The 24749-nt window shown below is 41.1% G+C and overlaps 1 protein-coding gene across 1 annotated transcript in view; it reads right to left on the bottom strand.

Annotated features, from left to right (window-relative positions):
• The window catches only part of LOC136862777 (protein tyrosine phosphatase domain-containing protein 1), a 914123-nt gene that overhangs the window by 13762 nt on the left and 875612 nt on the right, over positions 1–24749 (bottom strand). Inside the window, exons 11-12 of the mRNA XM_068226146.1 lie at positions 11694–11969; positions 1680–1827 (exon numbers count right to left, since the gene is read on the bottom strand). Of these exons, the coding sequence (XP_068082247.1) occupies positions 1680–1827; positions 11694–11969 (424 nt within the window). The remainder of the gene's footprint in view (positions 1–1679; positions 1828–11693; positions 11970–24749) is intronic.

Below are 24749 nucleotides of genomic sequence, written 5' to 3'. Positions count from 1 at the left end.
TATCGGAGAGATCTAGACTAAAACCTGTCTCGCTTTGTCCAGCACAATTTTCGAATGGACCGACTGAGACTTGAATCCACTTTCAGCAGTGAAGGTCCGACGTAAGAATCCAAGCCACGGAGGGGCCCATTAAACTAATTGATTTAAAAGAATTATAAGGCCAGATGTACAATTTGTTTTAGGAATGCGTGTCTGTTTTCCGCTCTACGGTCATGGTACAATATGTACCGTTCATGCAATCACGTGTCTCTGGTGAGAGAACAGTAGGTTCCAGTATCTCAAGATAAATGGTAACACTTCTATGAATGCCAGTGAACCATCTGAAGCAATTGGTGCACACATGTATACGATGAAACGCGAATTATATCTGTAACTAAAGAAAGTGGCGCGTTATTACACAAAGTCCTATGAAGGATTAAAGTTAGTTCTCGTGATAATTAACGAGAGCACATCAAGTGAACTTTTGCTAAGTCTTACATTAGCTCTGTAATAAAATTGCTGCATTTTCACTCTTTGTTTAGCGTGTAGTATTAAAAAATTGTATGAAGGCACGAGATACACCTGCTAAAACTTAATGCGGAGCAATGTTATATAAATATGTAGAACAGCGCTCGTAGATTTTGTCCCTCACGGAAGGAAGGCTCCTTATCCATTCTACGATATCTGCAATAAAGGTATAAGTCCTTTCAGTTATCTTGATTAGACCAAAGTGGACAATGGAAGTAAATATGACTGATAGACATCCTTTTTTTCTATAGTCAGAAGAAACTGATCCTGTCAGTTCCAATTTAACACCCGAATTGACACGTATTCTAAGATTAGTTATGACGCGATTGAGTCTTGCTCAAATCGGACGGGGTGAATCAAATCCAGTAGGTCTATCGTTCCCCAGTTACACAGTATATGATCGTAAAACAGACTTTGCTTATGTTTCTCTTATTATTTCTGCTACAAATTGTGATAATCCTATCAACTCACTCCTGCATTCTGGAAATCTGGACTGCGATATCTTGTGGTCTAAAAAGTTAATGGATTTGGGTAGATGAAATTATTCTCGAAAACGTGCGTAATATATTCTGAGATGAGGTTGAGGGATGTCACAGACTGATGATGACACGAGAAAGGAGAGGATTTTATGGCTCTAATTACGAGTAACAATCGCATCCTCTGGTGGGATTGGACGTCTATCTTATTAACATGACAGTTGTTCATCAATATTAATGTAGAGTATGCAGTAATAAAGTACACCATACTTAGCGCTGGTGTATGGAGAATATGCTTTTGTTCCCCCATGAGGTAGCAGGCAGCTTTTGAAGGATGTTATTTCATGTTCCAATTTTTGGTTCAAACATGTGACAGCTAATGTTAAGGATCTGTCCAGAATAGTGCCGAACTCTTCTGGATTCTTATCGTGGCAGAGCAATATCGCTGGGGAGGATCAGTGTACGGGATAAAAAAGACTGAAGCGATCCGGCAGAAGAACGCCAACAGACGCATTCAGACGACTGGATTAAATAAGGATAATATACTGCACAGATGATTTATTAAAAATATTATTGACACGGGTGACAACAAGAGATACTGTAGTGAGGAGAAGCAATGAAGAGCCACACAAGGCTGCAAGACCTTAAGGGAAATGTTGAGGCTAGGAACAAAAGTAAAATAGCATTGTCTGATACCTGATGGCTTGAGGACACCTTCGATCGGAACACCTTGGTGCGTTAGTGATGCCAGAAACCTTTTGACGAGGTCTTCAGTGACGTTTCTTGGAAGAGGCTGTAGCACCACCACGACTCGCAGCAAGTATTCCAGGGTGTACTGCGTTGCCTGTGGACAAGGACATTCATTTCTATCACAGACAGTCATACCCTTCAGCACCTACCATGCAGGTTTTAGAGCACTCCTCCGGTGTCCTACTACCAATTGGTGCAGAGATCTCGTCTGCATTATTGTATTACCTTCAGACTGTAAAATATTACGTTTAATCAGGTCTTCTATATCTATATATGCATTAGATATATTTACTTTTAGAAATAAATGTTAGTATCTTAGGTTTTATTGTATCATATCTTCGTATTATATGGTTTCACTAAGTTATTTCAAGATACAGAAGACCTGACTCGTCCATTATTCAAAACCTAGGACAACAAATAACCGTTCAGGATCTGGAAACATACCCGAGGGATCACTTGGAGTTATATCTTAATGTTATCTGCGTTAGACAGACCAATTCCCCTCTGTTCCTCCACCAGAAAACAACCTTACATACCGAGCTCGATAGCTGCAGTCGCTTAAGTGCGGCCAGTATCCAGTAATCGGGAGATCGTGGGTTCGAGCCCCACTGTCGGCAGCCTTGAAGATGGTTTTCCGTGGTTTCCCATTTTCACACCAGGCAAATGCCGGGGCTGTACCTTAATTAAGGCCACGGCCGCTTCCTTCCAATTCCTAGGCCTTTCCTATCCCATCGTCGCCGTAAGACATATCTGTGTCGGTGCGACGTAAAGCAAATAGAAAAAAAAAAAAAAAAAAAACCTTACATCACTGACCTTGTAGCTAAGAACTTCGAAACTGAAGCATTTGGCGTTCTGAGCTTCAAATTGTGTCGTTGATAGTGACTATCATGACGATTTGGCATCAGAAAATGTTGGTACAGTTTCTTATACCTTGTCCTGGGGTATCTGCCCAATGGCTGCAGCTAAACACACTATCACAGATCTTTATTAGAATTAAAGGAAAAGTTGACCGTTTTTACACACAAAAGCACGCCAGGCTGAAATTCGCTAATATTGAGGGCTAGTAATATGAATGACCTTTAAATCAACGACAATCTCAGGTAATGTTCCAGAAGATCTTAAGCGGCTACATGAGGAGCGTATTCAAACACGCGTTTCACAAAAAAAAATGTAACGTTTTGTCATTTTTTTAAACATCTTCTCTTTCGTAATACAATAATTAAGCACACGACTTATACAATGCTCAAAGATTTAACTGCGAAATGTAATCGTGATTCTCATTACATTTATCTTTCATTCTGGCCCCATAATCCTACTCTCATTTCCAAAGTCCATTACCAACGTATCAAATCCATTCATGAGTGTCTGATAAATCGTGCACTCAGCTTAAATCCAATGATAGAACATTGGTTGATATTTTCGTTCAGCTGAGGGGTTTAATCAAATACAGTAGAGACAATACGCGAGACACTGCGAGATATCGAGGGACAGCGATTAGAGCTCTGTCTAGCGGAGTGATCTGGAGTTACTGATTCTGTCATAAGAGCACGTGTATTTGTTTGTGAAGTTTTAGGCGGTATTTATGCGTTTGCATTAAGTTGGCATAAGTCAATAGTAGTTGTGTGTCATTCCTTTATATCTTCTGTCAATATGAGTGGAAAGATATGTGCTGCGTTTGGCTGCAATAACTATGAACTGCAGAAGGATTCGCGGTCTTTCTTCCGTTTCCCTCGTGACAAGAAAATGCAAGTAAACACGGTGTTTGCATATATATTCTTCCAGTTACAAAGAGATTTTTATAGTACTTCCTAAACTTTTGATCTGCGCGACCCATATTTTAACAGGCTTAAAATATAATAAGCTTATTTTATTGTATTAGTGCAGCACTTAACATTCAATACCGATGTGGTGTTGTAGGTGTGATCTGTGGGTTTTGATTTAATTCAGGAAAAAGTACATGCATATGTATGTGGAAGGTTGTTTTCCAAGTTAACCCATTTGGATTGCCGTTATGCATTGTCAAGCACTGAAGAAAATATGGGTGATTTAAGAAACGTACATATTTTGTTGAAACAATATGATGATGCAAATTTGCTTTACCCTGATGTGATGGCAAGTATTGCTTATAGGGAAATTTTGAATGTTTTTGCGGATTAATGTATAGTTTTTTCTGTTAGTATGCTTCAAGTTAAAAGGAAAATTGTCCAGCTCTTAAATGTAAATTCATTGAATCATTTGTGTAAGGAATGTGCCGATAATTTTATTGACATATGTCCTAATATGATGATACAATGCTTTTAAATGAGAAAAAAGACAAATCTAGCCGTGAAAGTTCAGGCAGGTATGCTAAAGCTAAAAGAGTAATGCAGCAGTCCATTTCACATCTTGATTATAGTCTATGTCTAATTTCTGTCTTTATATAATAATCTGTTAAATAATTCTCCATTCATTTATCCAGAATTCCTTTAGCAACTTTGAAGTTAATATTTTAGTAGCACTTTCTTTCTAGACGTAATTTATTTATCCATTTCCGTATATACATTTCCATTGATATTTGAATTTAGCGCGAATTTCCAGGTCACGCCACTAGGAGCGCCTTTTGCGAATTGTCTCCCATTTTAACAAGGCTAAATCCGGAAGTGTCGCGTATTGGCTCTACTGTATTTGGTTTAATGTCTCGAAGAAGCAAATGAGTGATCAAGGGAACCAACTTACATACATACATACATACATACATACATACATACATACATACATACATACATACATACATACATACATACATACATACATACATACATACATACATACATACATACATGCTGTACCTGACCATATGTCCTAATTTATGCCTCGCCAAGCTCTCTCACATCAGGGTCGTGGACTGTTCGAATGGTCATCTGAGTATCACTAATAACTTATTCTACGCGGACAGTGAACGGAGAACACAGTTGTGAATGAGAACTACATTGATGTAGGGAGATAAAACATAACTTACTGAATCTAAAACAAATGAAACATTAACTGAATAAAATGAACAAACACAGTACATCTATATAATCAAAGTGATCACGCGGTCTCGCACCCCATTGTAACTGATACATTATTTCCAGGAACTGGAATGTAGCTATGCCACGAACTTGGATAAGAGATAAGCCTTCAATCAATCAATCAATCAATCAATCAATCAATCAATCAATCAATCAATCAATCAATCAATCAATCAATCAATCAATCAATCAATCAATCAATCAATCAATCCTGATCTGCATTTAGAACAGTCGCCCAGGTGGCATATTCCCTATCTGCTGCTTTCCTAGACTTTTCTTAAATGATTGCAAAGAAATTGGAAATTTACTGAACATCTCCCTTGGTAAGTTATTCCATTCCATAATTCCCCTTCCTATAAAAGAATATTTGCCCCAATTTACCCAGTTGAATTCCAACTTTATCTTCATATTGTGATCTTTCCTACTTTTTTTTTTTTTTTTTTTGCTAGTTGCTTTACGTCGCACCGACACAGATAGGTCTTATGGCGACGATGGGACAGGAAAGGGCTAGGAGTGGGAAGGAAGTGGCCGTGGCCTTAATTAAGGTACAGCCCCAGCATTTGCCTGGTGTGAAAATGGGAAACCACGGAAAACCATTTTCAGAGCTGCCGACAGTGGGGTTCGAACCTACTATCTCCCGAATACTGGATACTGGCCGCACTTAAGCGACTGCAGCTATCGAGCTCGGTTTCCTACTTTTAAAGACGCCATTCAAATTTATTCGTTTACTAATGCCATTCCACGCCATCTCTCCGCTAACAGCTCGGAACATACCACTTAGTCGAGCAGCTCGTCTTCTTTCCCCCAAGTCTTCCCAGCCCAAACATTGCAACATTTTTGTAACGCTACTCTTTTGTCGGAAATCACTCAGAACAAATCGAGCTGCTTTTCTTTGGATATTTTTCAGTTCTTGAATCAAGTAATCTTGGTGAGGGTCCCATACGCTGGAACCATACTCTAGTTGGGGTCTTACCAGAGACTTATATTGCACTCTCACTTACATCCTTACTACAATCGCTAAACACCCTCATAACCATGTGCAGAGATCTGTACCCTTTATTTACAATCCCATTTATGTGATTACCCCAATTAAGATCTTTCCTTATATTAACACCTAGATACTTACAATGATCCCCAAAAGGAACTTTCACCCCATCAACGCAGTAATTAAAACTGAAAGGACTTATCCTATTTGTGAAACTTACAACCTGATTTTTATCCCCGTTTATGCCTACTGTGCATCTCACAATATTATCTAGTTCATTGTGCAGTTGCTTGCAATCTTGTAACTTATTTATTACTCTATAGAGAATAACATCATCTGCAAAAAGCCTTCTCTCTGATTCCACTTCATTACACGTATCATTTATATATATAAGGAAACATAATGGTCCAATAATACTGCCTTGAGGAATTTCCCTCTTAATGATTACAGGGTCAGATAAAGCTTCGCCTACTCTAATTCTCTGAGATCTATTTTCTAGGAAAATAGCAATCCGTTCAGTCACTCTTTTGTCTAGTCCAATTGCACTCATTTTTGCCTGTAGTTTCCCATGATCCACCCTAACAAATGCTTTAGACAGGTCAATAGCGATACAGTCCGTTTGACCTCCTGAATCCAAGATATCAGCTATATCTTACTGGAATCCTACAAGTTAAGCTTCAGTGGAATAACCTTTCCTAAACCCGAACTGCCTTCTATCGAACCAGTTATTAATTTCGCAAACATGTCTAATATAATCAGAAAGAATGATTTCCCAAAGCTTACATGCAATGCATGTCAAACTTACTGGCCTGTAAGTTCCCACTACGTTTCTCCATTTCAGGTCTCATTTTATCTGTTCTTGCTGTATTATGACAATGTAGTTTATTTACCACACTTTCTACTTTCTTGAGTGCAATTTCAATCAGTTGTTCGCACCTTCCACAGGAAGATTTCATTTTAGGCCTACGTTATGAAGATTTTCAAAATATTCCTTCCATCTGTTCATTGATTCCCTCTGACCTACTATGAGTTCGCCTTGATATTATTATTATTATTATTATTATTATTATTATTATTATTATTAAATTTGCTTACGTCGTACCGACACAGATAGGTCTTATGGCGACGATGGGATAGGAAATATCTAGGAGTGGGAAGGAATAGATCATAGCCTTAATTAAAATACATCACAAGCATTTGCCTGGCATGAAAATGGGAAACCACGGAAAACCATCCTCAGGGCCGCCGACAGAGAGGTTTCGCACCCACTATCTCCCGAATGCAAGCCGACAGCTATGTGACCCAAACCGTGCAGCCACTTACTCGGTTTCCTGATATACCAAAACAATTCAGGATCTTTTTGTTTCTTCCTCCAAGTCTAGGATTCCTTATTATAGTCCAGAAGGGTTTCGCTACCGCTTGACCAAGACTTGCCAGGTTAATACAGAAATCTTCCCATAATTACTTCTTTGAGGCTACAATGATTCGTTTCACTCTGTTTCCTTCATCTACGTACAATTCCCTATCTGCGTTAGATCTTGTTTGGAACTATTTTTGATACGCGTTCTTTTTATTTTTACAAGCCGCCGTGACTTCGTCATTCAACCAAGATGTTCGTTTTTTCTCTCTTTACATCCGGTTGTTCCTAAGCATTCCTTTGCTGTCTCTTCAATGATATCCCACCCATTCTCTTTCTATATCCTGAAACTGCTGACTGTCTATTCTTTGGACCAAGCGAGTTTGCATTGCGGCTAGGCTCGCGTAGATTTGAGCCTGCATTCGGGAGATGGTCGGTTCAAATCCCACCATCGGCAGCGCTGAACATGGTTTTCCGTGGTTTCACATTTTCACATCAAGTAAATGCTTGGCTGTACCTTAATTAAGGCCATGGCCACTTCCTTCCCAATTCTAGCCCTATCCCACCCTTAGGTCGCGTCGCCTAAGTCCTTCGATGTGTTAGTGTGACGTTAAACCACTAACAAGGAAAAAAATATTCTTTGGAAGTTGTCACTAATCGTATCCATGTATATCTGTCTAATTTCTAGTTAATACAAAATGAATATAATAATAATAATAATAATAATAATAATAATAATAATAATAATAATAATAATAATAATAATAATAATAATAATAATAATAATAATAATAATTGCATCCGGGAGATAGTAGGTTCGAATCCCACTATCGGCAGCCCTGAAGATGGTTTTCCGTGGTTTCCCATTTTCACACCAGGCAAATGCTGGGGCTGTACCTTAATTAAGGCCACGGCCGCTTCCTTCCAACTCCTAGGCCTTTCCTATCCCATCGTCGCCATAAGACCTATCTGTGTCGGTGCGACGTAAAGCCCCTAGCAAAATAATAATAATAATAATAATAATAATAATAATAATAATAATAATAATAATAATAATAATAATTACGATCTCTGTAGAATATGTAACCCAGGCAGGGAAAATATAGTACCGGTATAGGCTACATCATAAGTGGCTGCTGTACAGTAGTGCTTGCTGAGTAACGACATGACGGTGTTGTGAAAGTCATTCATCAGCGGATATATTTGGGCAAAGGTATCATCACTGATCAAACACCCCACTACAGACACCATCCGCAAACTGTTTACGATAATCAGGAGGGGATATTGTACTGAGCAGGAATGTACAGACCGACAGTACAACGAGTCAGCTATCCTGGAAGAGGATTTCAGTGATAGACACCAATACTGACAAGACATCGACACAAACGAGTGCTTCACACTCTCTTTCTGATCCCAACTTGGCAGGTTCGATCCTGGCCCAGTCCGGTGGTAATTGAAGGTGCTCAAATACGTCAGCCTCGTGTCGGTAGATTTACTGGTACGTAAAAGAACTCCTGTGGTACAAAATGCCAGCACCTCGGCGTCTCCGAAAACCGTCAAAAGTAGTTAGAGGGACGTAAAAACAATAACATCAGTTATTACTTCACACACTCTTACGTTCAAGGGACTGTTGGTGAGGACGTTCCTTACACTAAACAAAACAACAAAAAACAAACTAGATTTAAGTGGCGTCGGGGACTGGAATTTTGTCATGAAAGAGGATATTTAAGCACACATCAGGATTCGAATCCATAACATTACACATACAGTAGTATACAGGGTTATTCGCCTAAGATGTTACACGGAAATAACGTCTAAACCATTAAAGATATCTATATTTTGTTTTCATATTCTTAAATGATATCCAGGAACTTGTAAAATAATGTGCTACGTATGCTCATGGGGTGATTAACAACCGAGATATTGATACTAACTCCATATTTTTAAATGGAACCCCACAAATTGATACAGCTAGCCTAAAAGTTCAACTGCGTATAAGTTCAAATATGTAAGTATTTTAAAAATCGGGCAGTTACTTTTTGAGATCTCAATAAGAAGACCATGCGTGGTTTTGCATGCCACATAAGGCAGCGTGCAGTCGGGCAAGGACATATTGATGCGCAAGCAGTTTCCTGGGTGTGATTCCAGCCACAAGGAATGTAAGCATATCGTACACATCTGATAGGTTTGCAAAGTGTGTATGACAGGCGAACTCATGACATGACAGGGAGGGTTGATGTTTTTTAAAAGGAATAAAATAATTACTTTGACTTGAAAGGAGCATACCGAAAGCTATAGGCCTAATTGTCACTGGTTTGAGTGTACAGTACATACTACTGCAGGAATTGAGAAATAAACATAACACAGGCTACAGTACATCGCTGGTATCCGTTCTGCGGCTGGAATCAATGCCAGGAAATAGCTTGCCAATACGTCCTTGGCCGACCTCACGCTGTCTGATGCGGCATACAAAAGCCCAAATGCGGTTTTTATTGATATCTCAAAAAGTAACTGTCCGATTTTGAAATACTTACATACGGTATTTGAACATATACGCAGTTTTCCGTGGTTTCCCATCTTCACACCAGGCAAATGCTGGGGCTGTAACTTAATTAAGGCCACGGCCGCTTCCTTCCCACTCCTAGCCCTTCCCTGTCCCATCGTCGCCATAAGACCTATCTGTGTCGGTGCGACGTAAAGCAACTAGCAAAGAAATATTTGCCACCCTGCCTGTCATGACAGCCTCTACAGAGAGACGTTTCTCGGCTAAAAACCTGTAAGTACAATGGTAGAGAACCGGCTTAATGGCCTTGCATTAGAAAACAACCATAAGGAAAGGGCAATAAGTGTTGAAGATCTATTAAGTCAAACCACGAAGGTTGGATATTTCTAAATCCAACTGGTTAAATTGATGAAATGAAATGGCGTATGGCTTTTAGTGCCGGGAGATCCCAGGACGGTTTCGGCTTGCTGTGCGGCTCCGCATTCCCGGGGCTTGCCAGGTGCAGGTCTTTTGATTTGACTCCTGTAGGCGACCTGCGCGTCGTGGTGGTGATGAAATTATGATGAAGACAACACATACACCCAGACCCTGTGCCAGGGAAATTAACCTATGTAGGTTAAAATTCCCGACCCTGCCGGGAATCGAACCCGGGATCCCTGTGACCAAAGGCCAGCATGCTAACCATTTAGCCATGGAGCCGGACAATGTTGATTGATGTGAACCGCTAATACGTAATTTTACATAGTGAAGCTGGTGTACTTTAAACACAGTAGCGGCGCTAAGAAGCTCGCTCCCCCCCCGCCAATAATTGAAAATGGCCCCTCGTTTTCCAATAAGGAAATTTACAAGTTTATTTCGTGGTACAAGGTTGTACATTATTACAATGAACAACAACGACGCAACGTAAGTTTTCAAGTCCGAAGGAATTTAAATCATACGCTTATATGGTACGAACACACACACAGGAAATGCATATTCCAATTATAGTAACCAAAAGACGCTGTCTGTCACAATATTAAGAAATAATCTCGTTCCTAGGACCAAATAATTTGCAACTCAACCGTCCGTCGTGAGCCTACTTACAGTAGCTACACTGACCGCCAAGTGTTATAAACAGGCTCTTGACTTCAGTATTTTTTGCTAGTTGCTTTACGTCGCACCGACACAGGTAGGTCTTGTGGCGACGATGGGACAGGGAAGGACTAGGAGTGGAAAGGAAGCGGCCGTGGCCTTAATTAAGATACAGCCCCAGCATTTGCCTGGTGTGAAAATGGGAAACCACGGAAAACCATTTTCAGGGCTGCCGACAGTGGGGTTCGAACCTACTATCTCCCGAATACTGGATACTGGCCACACTTAAGCGACTGCAGCTATCAAGCTCGGTGACTTCAGTATTTAGAGTTCAAATAAGGACGCTGTCTTTGTTATCGCATCTTCGCTGACTACTGGGTTCTCAGAACGGGTTAATTACTTCAAAAACCTTGTTGATTGTTATGAGTGGCAACAAGGTTTGTTTAGTATTGGAACAGGTTGGGAAACACGCATTCTTTTAGAAATAACTACCGTACTCGTATTGACGAAAGAAGCACTGCACTACAACGGCCTAAGTTTGGAATAACCCTCTGTAATACAAATAATACTGTGTTGTGTGCTGTAGCTTTATCAATATGTAAAATCGCTCTTCAGCTACTGAATTAAGAAACAGTCACGGGCCCCTCACAAGCCATAGGCGGGGTCTGCGGGCTCGTTATCGCCGCCACGGTTTAAACATCATTTAAAGGAATTGTGTGGTGAAATAAATGCATATAAATTACCTTAACCAGCCTTTACTATACTCTAACAATTTCCTTAAAATAAACTTGGAAAATGTCATCTTTACGAAAGTAAAATGTCCCAGTTACTCATTTTTTGCTTTGTAGTGTGGTATTTTTTTTAAAACTAGCCCCTCCCTTTAGGGAATCCTGGACCCACCTCTGTCATTGGTTTAATCCGGATATTAACACCGATAACACTTTAACCTGGACAAGTTGAGTTTTGGAACTAACCGACTCAGATATATTCATACCATATCGAGCTTCTTCAAGCATATCCCAGGTTTCATTCCGAATATCACGATGTAGCTGAGGTCATCTCTTGTAAGGATAGGCGTCTTGAGGTGCTCCATCCACTCGTATAGAAGACCTGTCAACACGTACAGGTTCCTCTCCACCTTAAGTCGAGCCCACGTCGACTGCTTGACATTCAGCTCAATACGATATTGCTTCATATATTTCTTGGTTCCTTCTCCCAGCAAGTCATGATCTGCTAGGAGAGCGCGAACAACATCTTCGATGTTGTAGGGCTGAAAATTGAACAAAGAAGCAAATAGAATCAAGTCATGCAGTAGAATTAATGTCCTTCCCGTACCATGAACATGGAAATGATAACAGAAACTGTTGCAATCTTTTGGAAAACATGGCTGGTACATGCATATTTAAAAGAGAATTAATTCCTACCTTGAGAGGCTGCCTAAATTATTTTCTTTTTTACTCATGCCTTTGCAAGTCTTACATTTAACCACTTTTTTGATTACAGGCTAGAAGGTCTTATTCCTATAAAGTAATTATTATGATGGTGGTGGAGAAGAGGTTTAAACATTCAATATGCGAAGAAAGTTGCCTGCTGCCATTTCTTGATGGATACAGTACTTTTGTATCCATCTCTTGGCACAGGCCAGAATAAAGTGTAGCTTTCACCAAAGTCCCAGTCTCATCCATGGCTGTGACAATATGGAAGCTGCTGGGGTATGGGTGGTGCTAAGTAATGACATTCAGAGCACGGCTAGTGCATCTGAGTGTTATGAAAGGTGTTGCTCATAGGGTCAGTCGTGCTGCAATAGCACTTTCTGACCCAGTGAGGAAAGCAATGGCAAACTACCTCACTCCTCGTCTTGCCTAGTACGCCTCAATTTGGTGCTGCCATTGGTTTTTGCGGTTTCCTTATAACCGCATAACCTTTGGTGGTGCTGTTTGAGGATCCAACCAGCCTCTGGGCTGATGACCTAACAAACAGACATGCGGAGAAAAACAGGGTAATTGATATGTTATTTACAAACTGAGTTATGTGTGTAACTAGATGAATGTGGCTAATAATGGTGGTACTAAGGATTAAAAAAAATATATAGCACGCATCATTAATTCTAGATTTACATAGATATCTGATGATCTATGTGAGTGAGTGAATCGTAATGTAAGAATGAATTAATAGAAATTACTACGTCATTCATTTTCACATTTACCCAAACTGGCTACGCTCTACGGAGATAATTCCGGCAAGATATTTTAAGGGAAGCTAATGTAGCGCAGTTCGTAGCTCTCAGTATGAGAGGGTTGACAATGCTAATCGATCACGTTACTTTACATTATCAGGAACTGAACAAAATGAGAAAATCTCGAAATAGCAATGAATGTTAGAAAATCGTAGATTAAAGTACATAGCAACGATACAAATAGCCAGTATAATCAATCTGTAATTTTATCATTCGAATCGATGCTTTCAAACGCGGCTATACATTAATAATAATAATAATAATAATAATAATAATAATAATAATAATAATAATAATAATAATAATAATAATAATAATATTTGCTTTACGTCCCACTAACTACTTTTACGGTCTTCGGAGACGCCGAGGTGCCGGAATTTAGTCCCGCAGGAGTTCTTTTACGTGCCAGTAAATCTACCGCCACGAGTCTGTCGTATTTGAGCACCTTCAAATACCACCGGACTGAGCCAGGATCGAACCTGCCAATTGGGGTTAGAAGGCCAGCGCCTTTACCGTCTGAGCCACTCGGCCCGGCGGGTATACATTAACAAAACGTAATTGTTCACATGCAGGTACACAGATATTTGAAACTCCCATTAACGGCAACAATATTTTTGAAATTATTGAAAAGTAAATTCATTGACGTCCGCCTCTGTGGTGTAGTGGTTAGTGTGATTAGCTGCCACCCCCGGAGGCCCGGGTTCGATTCCCGGCTCTGCCACGAAATTTGAAAAGTGGTACGAGGGCTGGAACGGGGTCCACTCAGCCTCGGGAGGTCAACTGAGTAGAGGTGGGTTAGATTCCCACCTCAGCCATCCTGGAAGTGGTTTTCCGTGGTTTCCCACTTCTCCTCCAGGCAAATGCCGGGATGGTACCTAACTTAAGGCCACGGCCGCTTCCTTCCCTCTTCCTTGTCTATCCCTTCCAATCTTCCCATCCCCCACCAAGGCCCCTGTTCAGTATAGCAGGTGAGGCCGCCTGGGCGAGGTACTGATCATTCTCCCCAGTTGTATCCCCCGATCTGATGTCTGAAGCTCCAGGACACTGCCATTGAGGCGGTAGTGGTGGGATCCCTCGCTAAGTCCGAGGGAAAAGCCAACCCTGGACAACAAACAGATTAAGAAAGAAAGAAATTCATTGACTTTTGAACTAATGTTAAGCAATTTTAAGTAAATTTGAATTGACAGTATTAATAGTCCTTCAACCAGGAAAGGGATGTGGTCAAAACTTTCAAGGTATTTAAGATTCAAACAGTGTTCGATACTTTCTACCCATGCTCTTGTTGTCTTTCATAGCTTTGATTTTGCACCTGTCATTTAAATTCTACGTATTCGTAGACTTCACTAATCAGACAATTAACCTCCTAACTTAAAGACCAGGGATATCTCTAGGTTTTAATGTTTACGAAAATTAAAAGCCGAGAATATTTGGGCAACCAACAGTAAGCAGTAAATAAATTTAAAGCTCTGAGTGAAACGCATAGTGAGCCTAGTAACTGAAAGAAACCGCGGCATATAACTTCATTTTTAATTTTCAGATGCTCGAACAAATTAATATCACAGTGCAAAGAGGAAGTAGTTAATGAAGTAGGCATGCGTGTGAAGAACGTGACGTAGTTCTACGTATTCTTCCTCGCATAAAAGTATATCAGTCCGCCTCTGTGGTGTAGTGGTTAGCGTGATTAGCTGCCACCCCGGAGGTCCGGGTTCGATTCCCGGCTCTGCCACGAAATTTGAAAAGTGGTACGAGGGCTGGAACGGGGTCCACTCAGCCTCGGGAGGTCAACTGAGTAGAGGTGGGTTCGATTCCCACCTCAGCCATCCTGGAAGTGGTTTTCCGTGGTTTCCCACTTCTCCTCCAGGCGAATGCCGGGATGGTACCCAACTTAAGGCCACGGCCGCTTCCTTCCCTCTTCCTTGCCTATCCCTTCCAATCTTCCCATCCCTCCACAAGGCCCCTGTTCAGCATAGCAGGTGAGGCCGCCTGGGCGAAGTACTGGTCATACTCCCCAGTTGTATCCCCCGACCAAGAGTCTGAAGCTCCAGGACACTGCCCTTGAGGCGGTAGAGGTGGGATCCCTCGCTAAGTCCGAGGGAAAAACCGAACCTGGAGGGTAAACAGATGATGATCTGGCAATCAACTTTTGAGAGTGATTTATGCAAAAATATGATAAAAAGTATGTCTTGCTTTTCGTTGACTTTTTACATTGTATTGTGCCCTTTTAGTGTAGTAATTTCACTGCATTTCCTTTCTCTATAACTGTAATTCTTAAGCACAGTACTCTCAACTTTATGATAATTATTCACAAAATATTCACTGCTGATAACATATAACTGAATTGACCTTTAATATTAACATAAATTAATATATTCGGGTTTTCAATATAGGTTCTTTTGTGAATAATATTGAAAACTATCATTCTTCACGAGCTATTTCTATAATAGACTACATATTCAGTTTCAGCAATAAGAAATGGGAACAATTTGGATTATTATTATTGTACCGGGAGGTACAGACGTGCACATTAATGGTGTCCCGACATAAACATTCAACACTGCCCCACTCCAGTACTGAAAAGGAGGGGAGGGAGAGGAGTAGTGTTGAAGGCCACTCCGGCACAAAACAAGGGTATCGTCCCATTTGCGGTCAGTCTCATTTGCGGTCACTCAGGTAGAATACAAAAATAAACTAGTTTTGACAGGTGAGACATTGTTCCATTTGCGATCACTCTTATCAGTGGGGATATGGAATTCCCTACTCAAGGACTGGTACAGGCAGACAGCCTTTTAAATAACTGGCGACAGCTGCGTGCTAGGATTCGGATGCTGAAACTCATTAAATTAATTATGTTTACCGCTTGAGTACGATGCGTTAATATCGGGACAAGGAGACTAAATAGGACTTATTTGTACCTTTTATTTAGGGTTAGCAGATGGTTATGGGTGTAATCAAATGATTTTTGAAATGCAGGACAAAAGCAGGGCGTATTAAACCGTTAAACTTCTTCAAATTCAAAATAAATGTTTTGCTGTAACACTCGACATTGCGACACTTTTTGGGTTGTGTCTTGATTGCGGACAAGGCAAAAACCGTCCAGATTCCGAACAACTAAATATACACTGTCCAGATTGCGAACAAGAGATTAGTGTTGACGTGGGATACATAAAACAGATACAATTTTCAAAACAGTCTCATATGAAATTTTTGTTCTGGTAGTAGTAACATTAACTGGTACATTGGGATGTTTTAGATAACCCAACAATATTTATAAAAATATTTTTCTTATTGAAAATGTTTAATAATTTAGTTTGGGGTAATCTTATGATTTAGAATATCCTCTTTAATGTATAACATAACTAGAGGGGCATTTGTTTATGGTGGATTAGTGAGAGTTGTATTATTAATAGATTATTATTATTATTATTATTATTATTATTATTATTATTATTATCATCTTTTTTTGCTACTAGGTGTTATGGTGACGATGGGGTAGGAAAGGCCTAGGAGTTGGTAGGAAGCGGTCGTGGCCTTAATTAAGGTACAGCCCCAGCATTTGCCTCGTGTGAAAATGGGAAACCACGGAAAATCATCTTCAGAGCCGCCGACAGACGAACCCTTAAGCTGCCTGTTCATGGAATTCGGACGAAACGCTACTCGGGCGCTTCGACACCTCAACACGCGCACAGCTATGAAGATAGGTGTATTTGCTAAAATACGCTCCTTTTGTAGACCATTGGCAGCGTCTGTCTTCGGATCCCATGTAAAAATTATTTGGTGATACATTTAGGGTTACCGAGCGAGTTGGCCGTGCGGTTAGAGGCGCGCAGGTGTGAGCTTGCATCCGGGAGATAGTGGGTTCGAACCCCAGTGTCAGCAGCCCTGAAGATGGTTTACCGTGATTTCCCAATTTCATACCAGGCAAATGCTGGGGCTATACCTTAATTAAGGCCACGTCCGCTTCTTTCCCACTCCTAGCCCTTTCCTATCCCATCGTCGCCATAAGACCTATCGGTGTCGGTACGACGTAAAGCAGATCCTAAAAGTAAAATAAGTCTTTCTCTCTTTCTTTCTTTCTTTCTCCCTTTCTTAATCCGTTTACAGTCCAGGGTTGTTTTTTTTCCTCGGACTCAGCGAGGGATCCCACCTCAACCGTCTCAAGCGCAGTGTCCTGGAGAGTGAGACTTTGGGTCGGGGATACAACTGCGGAGGATGACCAGTACCTCGCCTACGTGGCCTCACCTCCTATGCTGAACAGAGGCTTGTGGGGGGGGGGGATTGGAAGATTGCAAGGGATAGGCAAGGAAGAGGGAAGGAGGCGGCCGTGGCCTTAAGTTAGGTACCATCGCGGCATTTGCCTGGAGGAGAAGTGGGAAACCACAGAAAACCACTTTGAGGGTGGTTGAGGAGGGAATCGAACCCCCTTCTGCTCAGTTAACCTCCGGAGGCTGTGTAGACCCCGTTCCAGCCCTCGTACCAATTTTCAAATTTCGTGGCAGACCGAGGATTCGAACTCGGGCCTCCGGGGGTGGCAACTTATCACACTAACCACTACACAACAGAGGCGGACCATGTAGTGTTTATCCGACATAATTTAAAAAATCAGCCATAGATCGCCCTTGAGAGATTTCTTTACCTTCTGGCAGAGTAACATGTAACGTCAGGATTACACTCAAGCAACCTAATTAGCATCAAATCAGAATGTCTGCGCATGATAGTTGAGACCGTACTACTACTATTATTATTATTGTTGTTATTATTATTTATTTATTTATTTATTTATTTATTTTCCTCAAATTGTAGGTACAATTGAAGGACGGTGAATGGCGAAAGAGCCGGCCCCGTGGTGTAGGGGTAGCGTGCCTGCCTCTTACCCGGAGGCCCCGGGTTCGATTCCCGGCCAGGTCAGGGATTTTTACCTGGACCTGAGGGCTGGTTCGAGGTCCACTCAGCCTACGTGATTAGAATTGAGGAGCTATCTGACGGTGAGATGGCGGCCCCGGTCTAAAAAGCCAAGAATAACGGCCGAGAGGATTCGTCGTGCTGACCACACGACACCTCGTAATCTGCAGGCCTTCGGGCTGAGCAGCGGTTGCTTGGTAGGCCAAGGCCCCTCAAGGGCTGTAGTGCCATGGGGTTTGGTTTGAATGGCGAAAGGTCATAGCCCCACATAAACGAATGTGCCTCCATCCCCACTTAAAATTACAATATTAAAATATGCAATTATATTCTACATAGTGTGCTTATGTACAGTTACCGTATTTCCATAGACATATATTTACATAATATTCACAAGACCTGTTCAACAGTGTATTATTGTTCCAAAGTATACAGTTGTGAATATTTTGCATCAACAGGGGCTGCTTAACTGAGGCGGTAAAGGCGTGCTCCTTTCACGCAAAATGACATGGTTTGATTCCCCGTCAGGAAGTCGAAAAATGTAGAGGCGAGATGTTCACTTCTGGAGAGGCACACTTTGCTGGGATTTACTCAGCTCACACTAAAAGTGAGTACGAAGTACTGTAGATTCTTGGGGGACAACGGTTGCCGGGTATAGAGTTAACAATTTACTCCCGATTTTACGAATAGTAGAAGCCTTTATCTTCCCCTACTCCAAGTCCTTCTTGGTCTGAACGGTGATAGATTTGCTTTGCAATATTTTTTACGATGAATGCCGCCCCCCCCCCCCCCAATGCATTTGGCACTTTCCCATTATACATTAAATAAAGCATGATAGATTGTACACGAAGGAGATGAATTAGTAATTTAGGACTGCGTATACTGACACCAATTCTGTTCGCAATCAGGACGACACCCCTTTTTGAAGCAATTGTAGCTCATCTCCAACTTAGCAGTAAAATTACACTTCCTTCTCCCCATTATACAATAAGGGACACTTTTTCTTTCTTTTTCTTTTTGTTTTTTGCAAGCTGCTTTACGTCGCACTGACACAGATAGGACTTAATGCTACGATGGGATAGGAAAGGCCTAGGAATGGGAAGGAAGCGGCCGTAGCCTTAATTAAGGTACAGCCTCAGCATTTGCCTGGTGTGAAAATGGGAAACCACGGAAAACCATCTTCAGGGCTGCCGACAGTGAGGTTCGAACCCTCTATCTCCCGGATACAAGCTCACAGCTGCGTGCCCCTAACCGCATGGCGAACTTGCCAGGTGGAAGTGATTTTCAGATTTTTATTTTATTTATATTTTGATAGAGCTATCCAAGACTCACGATTTGAAACCTTTTTGGACCTTTTAGCTCTTTAACTTTCGGCACAATTGAGTAAATTGCTGCATTTTACGTTTCTCGTAGTACTTTGTCCGCTAGGAAATGTTTTCAATATTAATAAGTAGTTAGAAGACGTAAAATCAATCACATTATATTCGTGCGAATAGAACTATGGGGAGGGGTTGGGACAATCCCTGAGTCTAGCCTAACTAGCAGTCTCCCTGCTGCATGGACGTTGGAAAACCCCGACAGGCTGCTGATAACTTTAAAGTGATCGCAAATGGGACACGAACTGGTCTTTCTTCGCATTCCTTTTTTCTTCCGAACTGGAAGTGACCGCAAATGGGACAAATTTTGCTGTGACCGCAAATGGGACACAACCAAAACAAGAGGGAAGGGAGTGAAGGAGTAGTGTCGAATGCACATTGACTCACCTTCTCGCTTAACGCATTGCTGCATGTAGGCCCGCTGCTAGACTTTGTTGTGATTGGAATGGGCACAGTGGCGGATGAATTGAAGTACACCATTAGGTAACCTACTCTGATAATTACAGTATCAAGAGGTAAAACAGGTTTTTAACCGAAAATTATTTTATACTAGTTAGGAATATTTTGTAGCTGAGTTATATCGGGTCATAGTCCGACTCGTTAGCTGAATGGTCAGCGTACTGGCCTTCGGTTCAGAGGGTCCCGGGTTCGATTCCCGGCCAGGTCGGGGATTTTAATCTTAATTGGTTAATTCCAATGGCTCGGGGGCTGGGTGTGTGTGGCGTATTCAATAAAAATCATCCTAGGTAGGGCCCTCATCTTCACAGACATGCAAGTCGCCTAATAAGCCGTCTACTAGAAAAAGACCTGCACCAGGCCTCTCCGGAGGCCATGCGCCGTTATTAACCGGGTCGTAATTTGAAAATACCTTTTACTGGTTCGTAACTTTGTTCAGGACTTTACTGAAGTTATATCATCACAATTTACCACCTTGGATATAGAATTACGATCAATTCTATAAACAGAAAATTAATATGGTAAAATAAGATATTGATGCATAAATATGTAAACATTTCTTTATAAAAATAACTGAAGATACATTTTACTCTTTTTTTTTTTTTTTGCTTAACGTCGCACCGACACAGATATGTCTTATGGCGACGATGGGATAGGAAAGGCCTAGGAAGTGGAAGGAAGCGACCGTGGCGTTAATTAAGGTACAGCCCCGGCATTTGCCTGGTGTGAAAATGGGAAACCACGGAAAAACATCTTCAGGGCTGCCGACAGTGGGGCTCGAACCCACTATCTCCCGATTACTGGATACTGGCCGCACTTAAGCGACTGCAGCTATCGAGCTCGGTCATTTTACTCCTTGAGCAATAAGAAAAAAAATCTGAAAATAATTTAATATCATTCAAATTCAATTTCCATACAAAATAGAAAGTCGTGTCTTAAAATATACAACAAAAATGCTATTATTGCAACATCTCAACATAACTAATTATTATAAAATTAACACGTTTCTTTAGAGAAATGTCTTATCAAAATTATGAACGTATCGCATCTTCTTCGAAAATATATAAATAAAATAAACGTACTAAAAATAATAAACATAATGCACTGTCTATAGATACATTGCTGGGCTGAGTGGCTCGGACGGTTGAGGCGCTGGCCTTCTGACCCCAACTTGGCAGGTTTGATCCAGGCTCAGTCCGGAGGTATTTGAAGGTGCTCGAATACGTCAACCTCGTGTCGGTAGATTTACTGGCACGTAAAAGAACTTCTGTGGAACTAAATACGGCACCTCGGCGTATCCGTAAACCGATAAAGTAGTTAGTGGGACGTAAAGCAAATAACATTATTATTATAGATACATAATTTCAAGAAAAGGAAAATGGAAATTTACTCAAAACTAATTGTGAAATGGGTATTAAATAACTAAAGAGTTGTGTCAAATACTGAATTTACAACGAGTGTAAGTGACGGGTTCCTCCTCCCTCCCAGAGTTAATAATCAGCTGGAAAAATCTGGTTCATTCCTTAGATTCGCCCAATCTCGATGGCAGTGCATTAACAGAGCCGCTCTTGTCCTCTCCTGACCTAGAACCCACATATTTACCATTCGTGCCCAGACATGTTCTATTACATTTAAGTCAGCCGACTTGGGAGACCAGACAAGCTGTCAGAATGCTGTTTGAAGAATGCTTCAGTTACATGTGCAGTGTGAACAGGACTGTTATCCTGCACAAACCTGATAACGGGAACTTCTTCTATGGAGTAAATTGCTCGAACATTATAAAGAACGGCACCTTCTAAAATATCCACATATTCACAAGCAGTCATATATGTGGAGTGACCTCTATCAACTCTCCTGGACCAGGACCACATATCCACCCCAATACGCCACATGTGACGCGACCCGACTGTTTCGTTACCTGGACAAAGGGCTTTTCATAACGCTTTCCAACTGGACGCCAGCACTTCAGCTGTTTACCTGGATTGGAACTAAATACCTTTTCATCCAACGAAATTGTAATTTCCTATGCCCGTCGTGGAGTAACACTTTCTTGTAGTGCAAAGCCTACGCGAAGTTCTCTGTGGATAGGAGTGAAAGTCGCCCCTTTTTCGCAGCTCGGCGATTGTAAATACCTGCCGCGTGGAGTCGGCGACTCACGGTAGTCCGACTTACTGGCAATTTCAATGCGGCAATCGCATTATCAATAGTTGCGAACGGAGAATTGTCCATAGTTTGAACGATTCCAGCATCCTGTTCGGAGGTAGTTCTTTTTTTATTGCTATTGGCTTTACGTCGCACCGACACAGATACATCTTATGGTGACGACGGGACAGGAAACGGCTAGGAGTGGGAAGGAAGCGGCAGTGGCCTCAATTAAGGTACAGCCCCAGCATTTGCCTGGTGCGAAAATGGGAAACCACGAAAACCATCTTCAGGGCTGCCGACAGTGGGGTTCGAACCTACTATCTCCCGAATACTGGATACTGGCCGCACTTAAGCGACTGCAGCCATTGAGTTCGGTAGTAGTTCTTCTAGGAGCCTTGTTATGTGTCCTATGATCTACCAATCCTTCTTCACCTCGTTCTTGCCATATTTCTACCCATCTCCAAACTGTCTTAAGACTGCATGGTATTGCTTGAGCTACTGCTTGGGGGACCATGTGAGCCTCCCACATGCCAATAATACGGCCTCGATTCACCTGTGATAAGATAGGAGCCATCTTACAATGTTTATAACGAAATATAGGCCTGAATACACACACTTTGTATTCAGCACTACCTGTTCACTCCCTTCCCCTCCTTCTCGGTACTGGAGTGGCCTTCAACACTATCCCTTCACTCTCTCCCCTCCTTTTCAGTACTGGAGTGGGGCAGTGTTGATTGTTTATATCGGGACACCATTTATGTGCGTGCGTGTACAGCCCTACGCCGCACATTTAAATCTTGCGCCAATAAGAACTCCTCTACAGGAGGAACACTAACTTGGAACTAGACCTACTTAAACTTTTCCTCAGAAGATGTCACTACCTTAATTTTGTGATCGTGAAGTTTCCAGTACTGTGTGAATTTTGACTTGTTTTCCGTTCATCAAGAAGTTTGGACATTCTCTAATAGATGTCACTACAAAAAACTTTGATCATGCACCCTGGTGCGAAGTGAAGGAACTTTTTTGAAGAAATTTTGTATTCATAAGTTTTTACTTACTAAATTTCATTCATTCATTTTTGGGTTGGCAATATTGATCTTTTCTTTCCGCCAGTTTTGAATTCAGCCAATCCCTAATTTCGGTAATTAATTTTCAGCCTATCACAGGCTTCTTCTTCGATTTTGTGTGTAACTTTTGTATTAACCAATAAATTGAGAGGGTGTGGCTTGATTATTCATGAACGGTCTCGAACTTTCCCCGAGGGTTTATAAACTGCGGATTTTCTCGTCTCTTGGCCATTTGATCAACATCTAAGAGTGTGTTGTGAAGCAGGGGGCGGGAGGCGCCTCTTTCATCAGGCAGCAGTTCTTCAGCGAGGTAATGGCCGTTTAACATCTTTATTTCTTGCTAGCACCGCAGTTTAACCTTAATATGTAACCAACTTCTCTAAAATGTAAGTTCTGTCGGCTAATGTGAAAATTTCATAAAATCTTTAACTGTAAATCGGGGATAGAGAGTGATTTACCCTCTCGAGCTCCCCTTCATATTGGTTTGAGGTGACTACGTTTTGTAACTGGTTTTCTTCCCTTCAGTAATGTCTTAATTTATACTTATACGAGTCACCTCCATAGTTTGGGAATAGCTCCTGTTTCATCGGCCTAGTGCCTTTTAGGCTTTAGAATGAGTATTTAGGAGTGCAAGTACACGCCTCCATTCTATTTGGTGTTTCGGGCCATTTACTTAACCTGTTCTTTTTCTGCTAAGGCCCAGTAGGTTGGGTACCAGGTACCCCTTTCATTTACGTAAGTTGTGCCTTAAGGGCAAGTAATTGTAAGTTTCTGTTATTGCCTTGAATAGGCTTGAAAACCTGAGAGCGTGCCAGCTCTTTTCTAGTGTGGTAACTGTGCCTCTGGGAGGCTTGATATTTGAAGTTGGGAGCAAGTGCTCCAGGGTTTAGGGGGTTTCTGCCCTTTGAACAATTTGTGCTCGTATGTAAAATTTGAGCTGGGTACTCAAAAATTGTAATACTAGGGGCTTGTAGCCCAAGAATGTTAAAATTCTGAAATCTTGGATCTTTCTAAGTCTTGTTTCCAAATTGTTATTTCATCAAGTGAAAAGTTGTTATAATTTTGTTGCTTCTTCTGAAAATATATCCTTTGTTAAAATTTTAAATTAACTTTGACTTTGTAGTTAGACCCATTCATCCTGGCACCTTCTTTCACCTCTGCTGGTCCACCAACCACGGTAACAATTATTATTATTATTATTATTATTATTATTATTATTATTATTATTATTATTATTATTATTATTATTTTACAACTTGCTTTACGTCACACCGACACATATAGGTTTCTAGCTGGTAACGGGATGAGAAATAGCTAGGAGTAGGAAGGAAGCGTTCGTGGCCTCGATTAAGGTACAGCCCCAGCATTTGCCTGATATGAAAATGGTATACCACAAAAACACATCTTCAGGGCTGCCGACAGTGGTGTTCAAACCAACTATCTCCTGAATGCAACCTGACAGATGTGTGACCCAAACTGCCCAGCCACACGCTTGGTCAAAAAGAACTTAAGGTAGGGGTTTATTTCTCCATTATTTGATTACGTTTCGCCAAATTTTCCACTGTGAAAAGATCGGAAACAGTATTTCCAACTCCATTTGAAAATATTGACTATGTCGTTATTGAATAGCACTAAAATGGCCTTACAGGGGAAATATTCCAAAAGTTCAAAATTATTGCCTAGGAAGTTTAACTTAAGCTCGGCAGACACATAGTTATCCTACATATGACATTTAATGTTAAAAATATTAGGTTAGTTACAAAAAAATTAATATTTGAATCCAATACGTTCAATTTATACATGCTTACTCAAGCGTCCTAAATATAGGATTCAATAGCCCCATTTATCTCATGAACACTGAGGATGACATTCAT

The sequence above is a fragment of the Anabrus simplex genome, chromosome 2 (assembly GCF_040414725.1).
Source record: "Anabrus simplex isolate iqAnaSimp1 chromosome 2, ASM4041472v1, whole genome shotgun sequence".
NCBI lineage: Eukaryota > Metazoa > Arthropoda > Insecta > Orthoptera > Tettigoniidae > Anabrus > Anabrus simplex.
The sequence above is the reverse complement of the archived record's forward strand: the minus strand, read 5'-3'. Positions and strand labels throughout refer to the sequence as shown.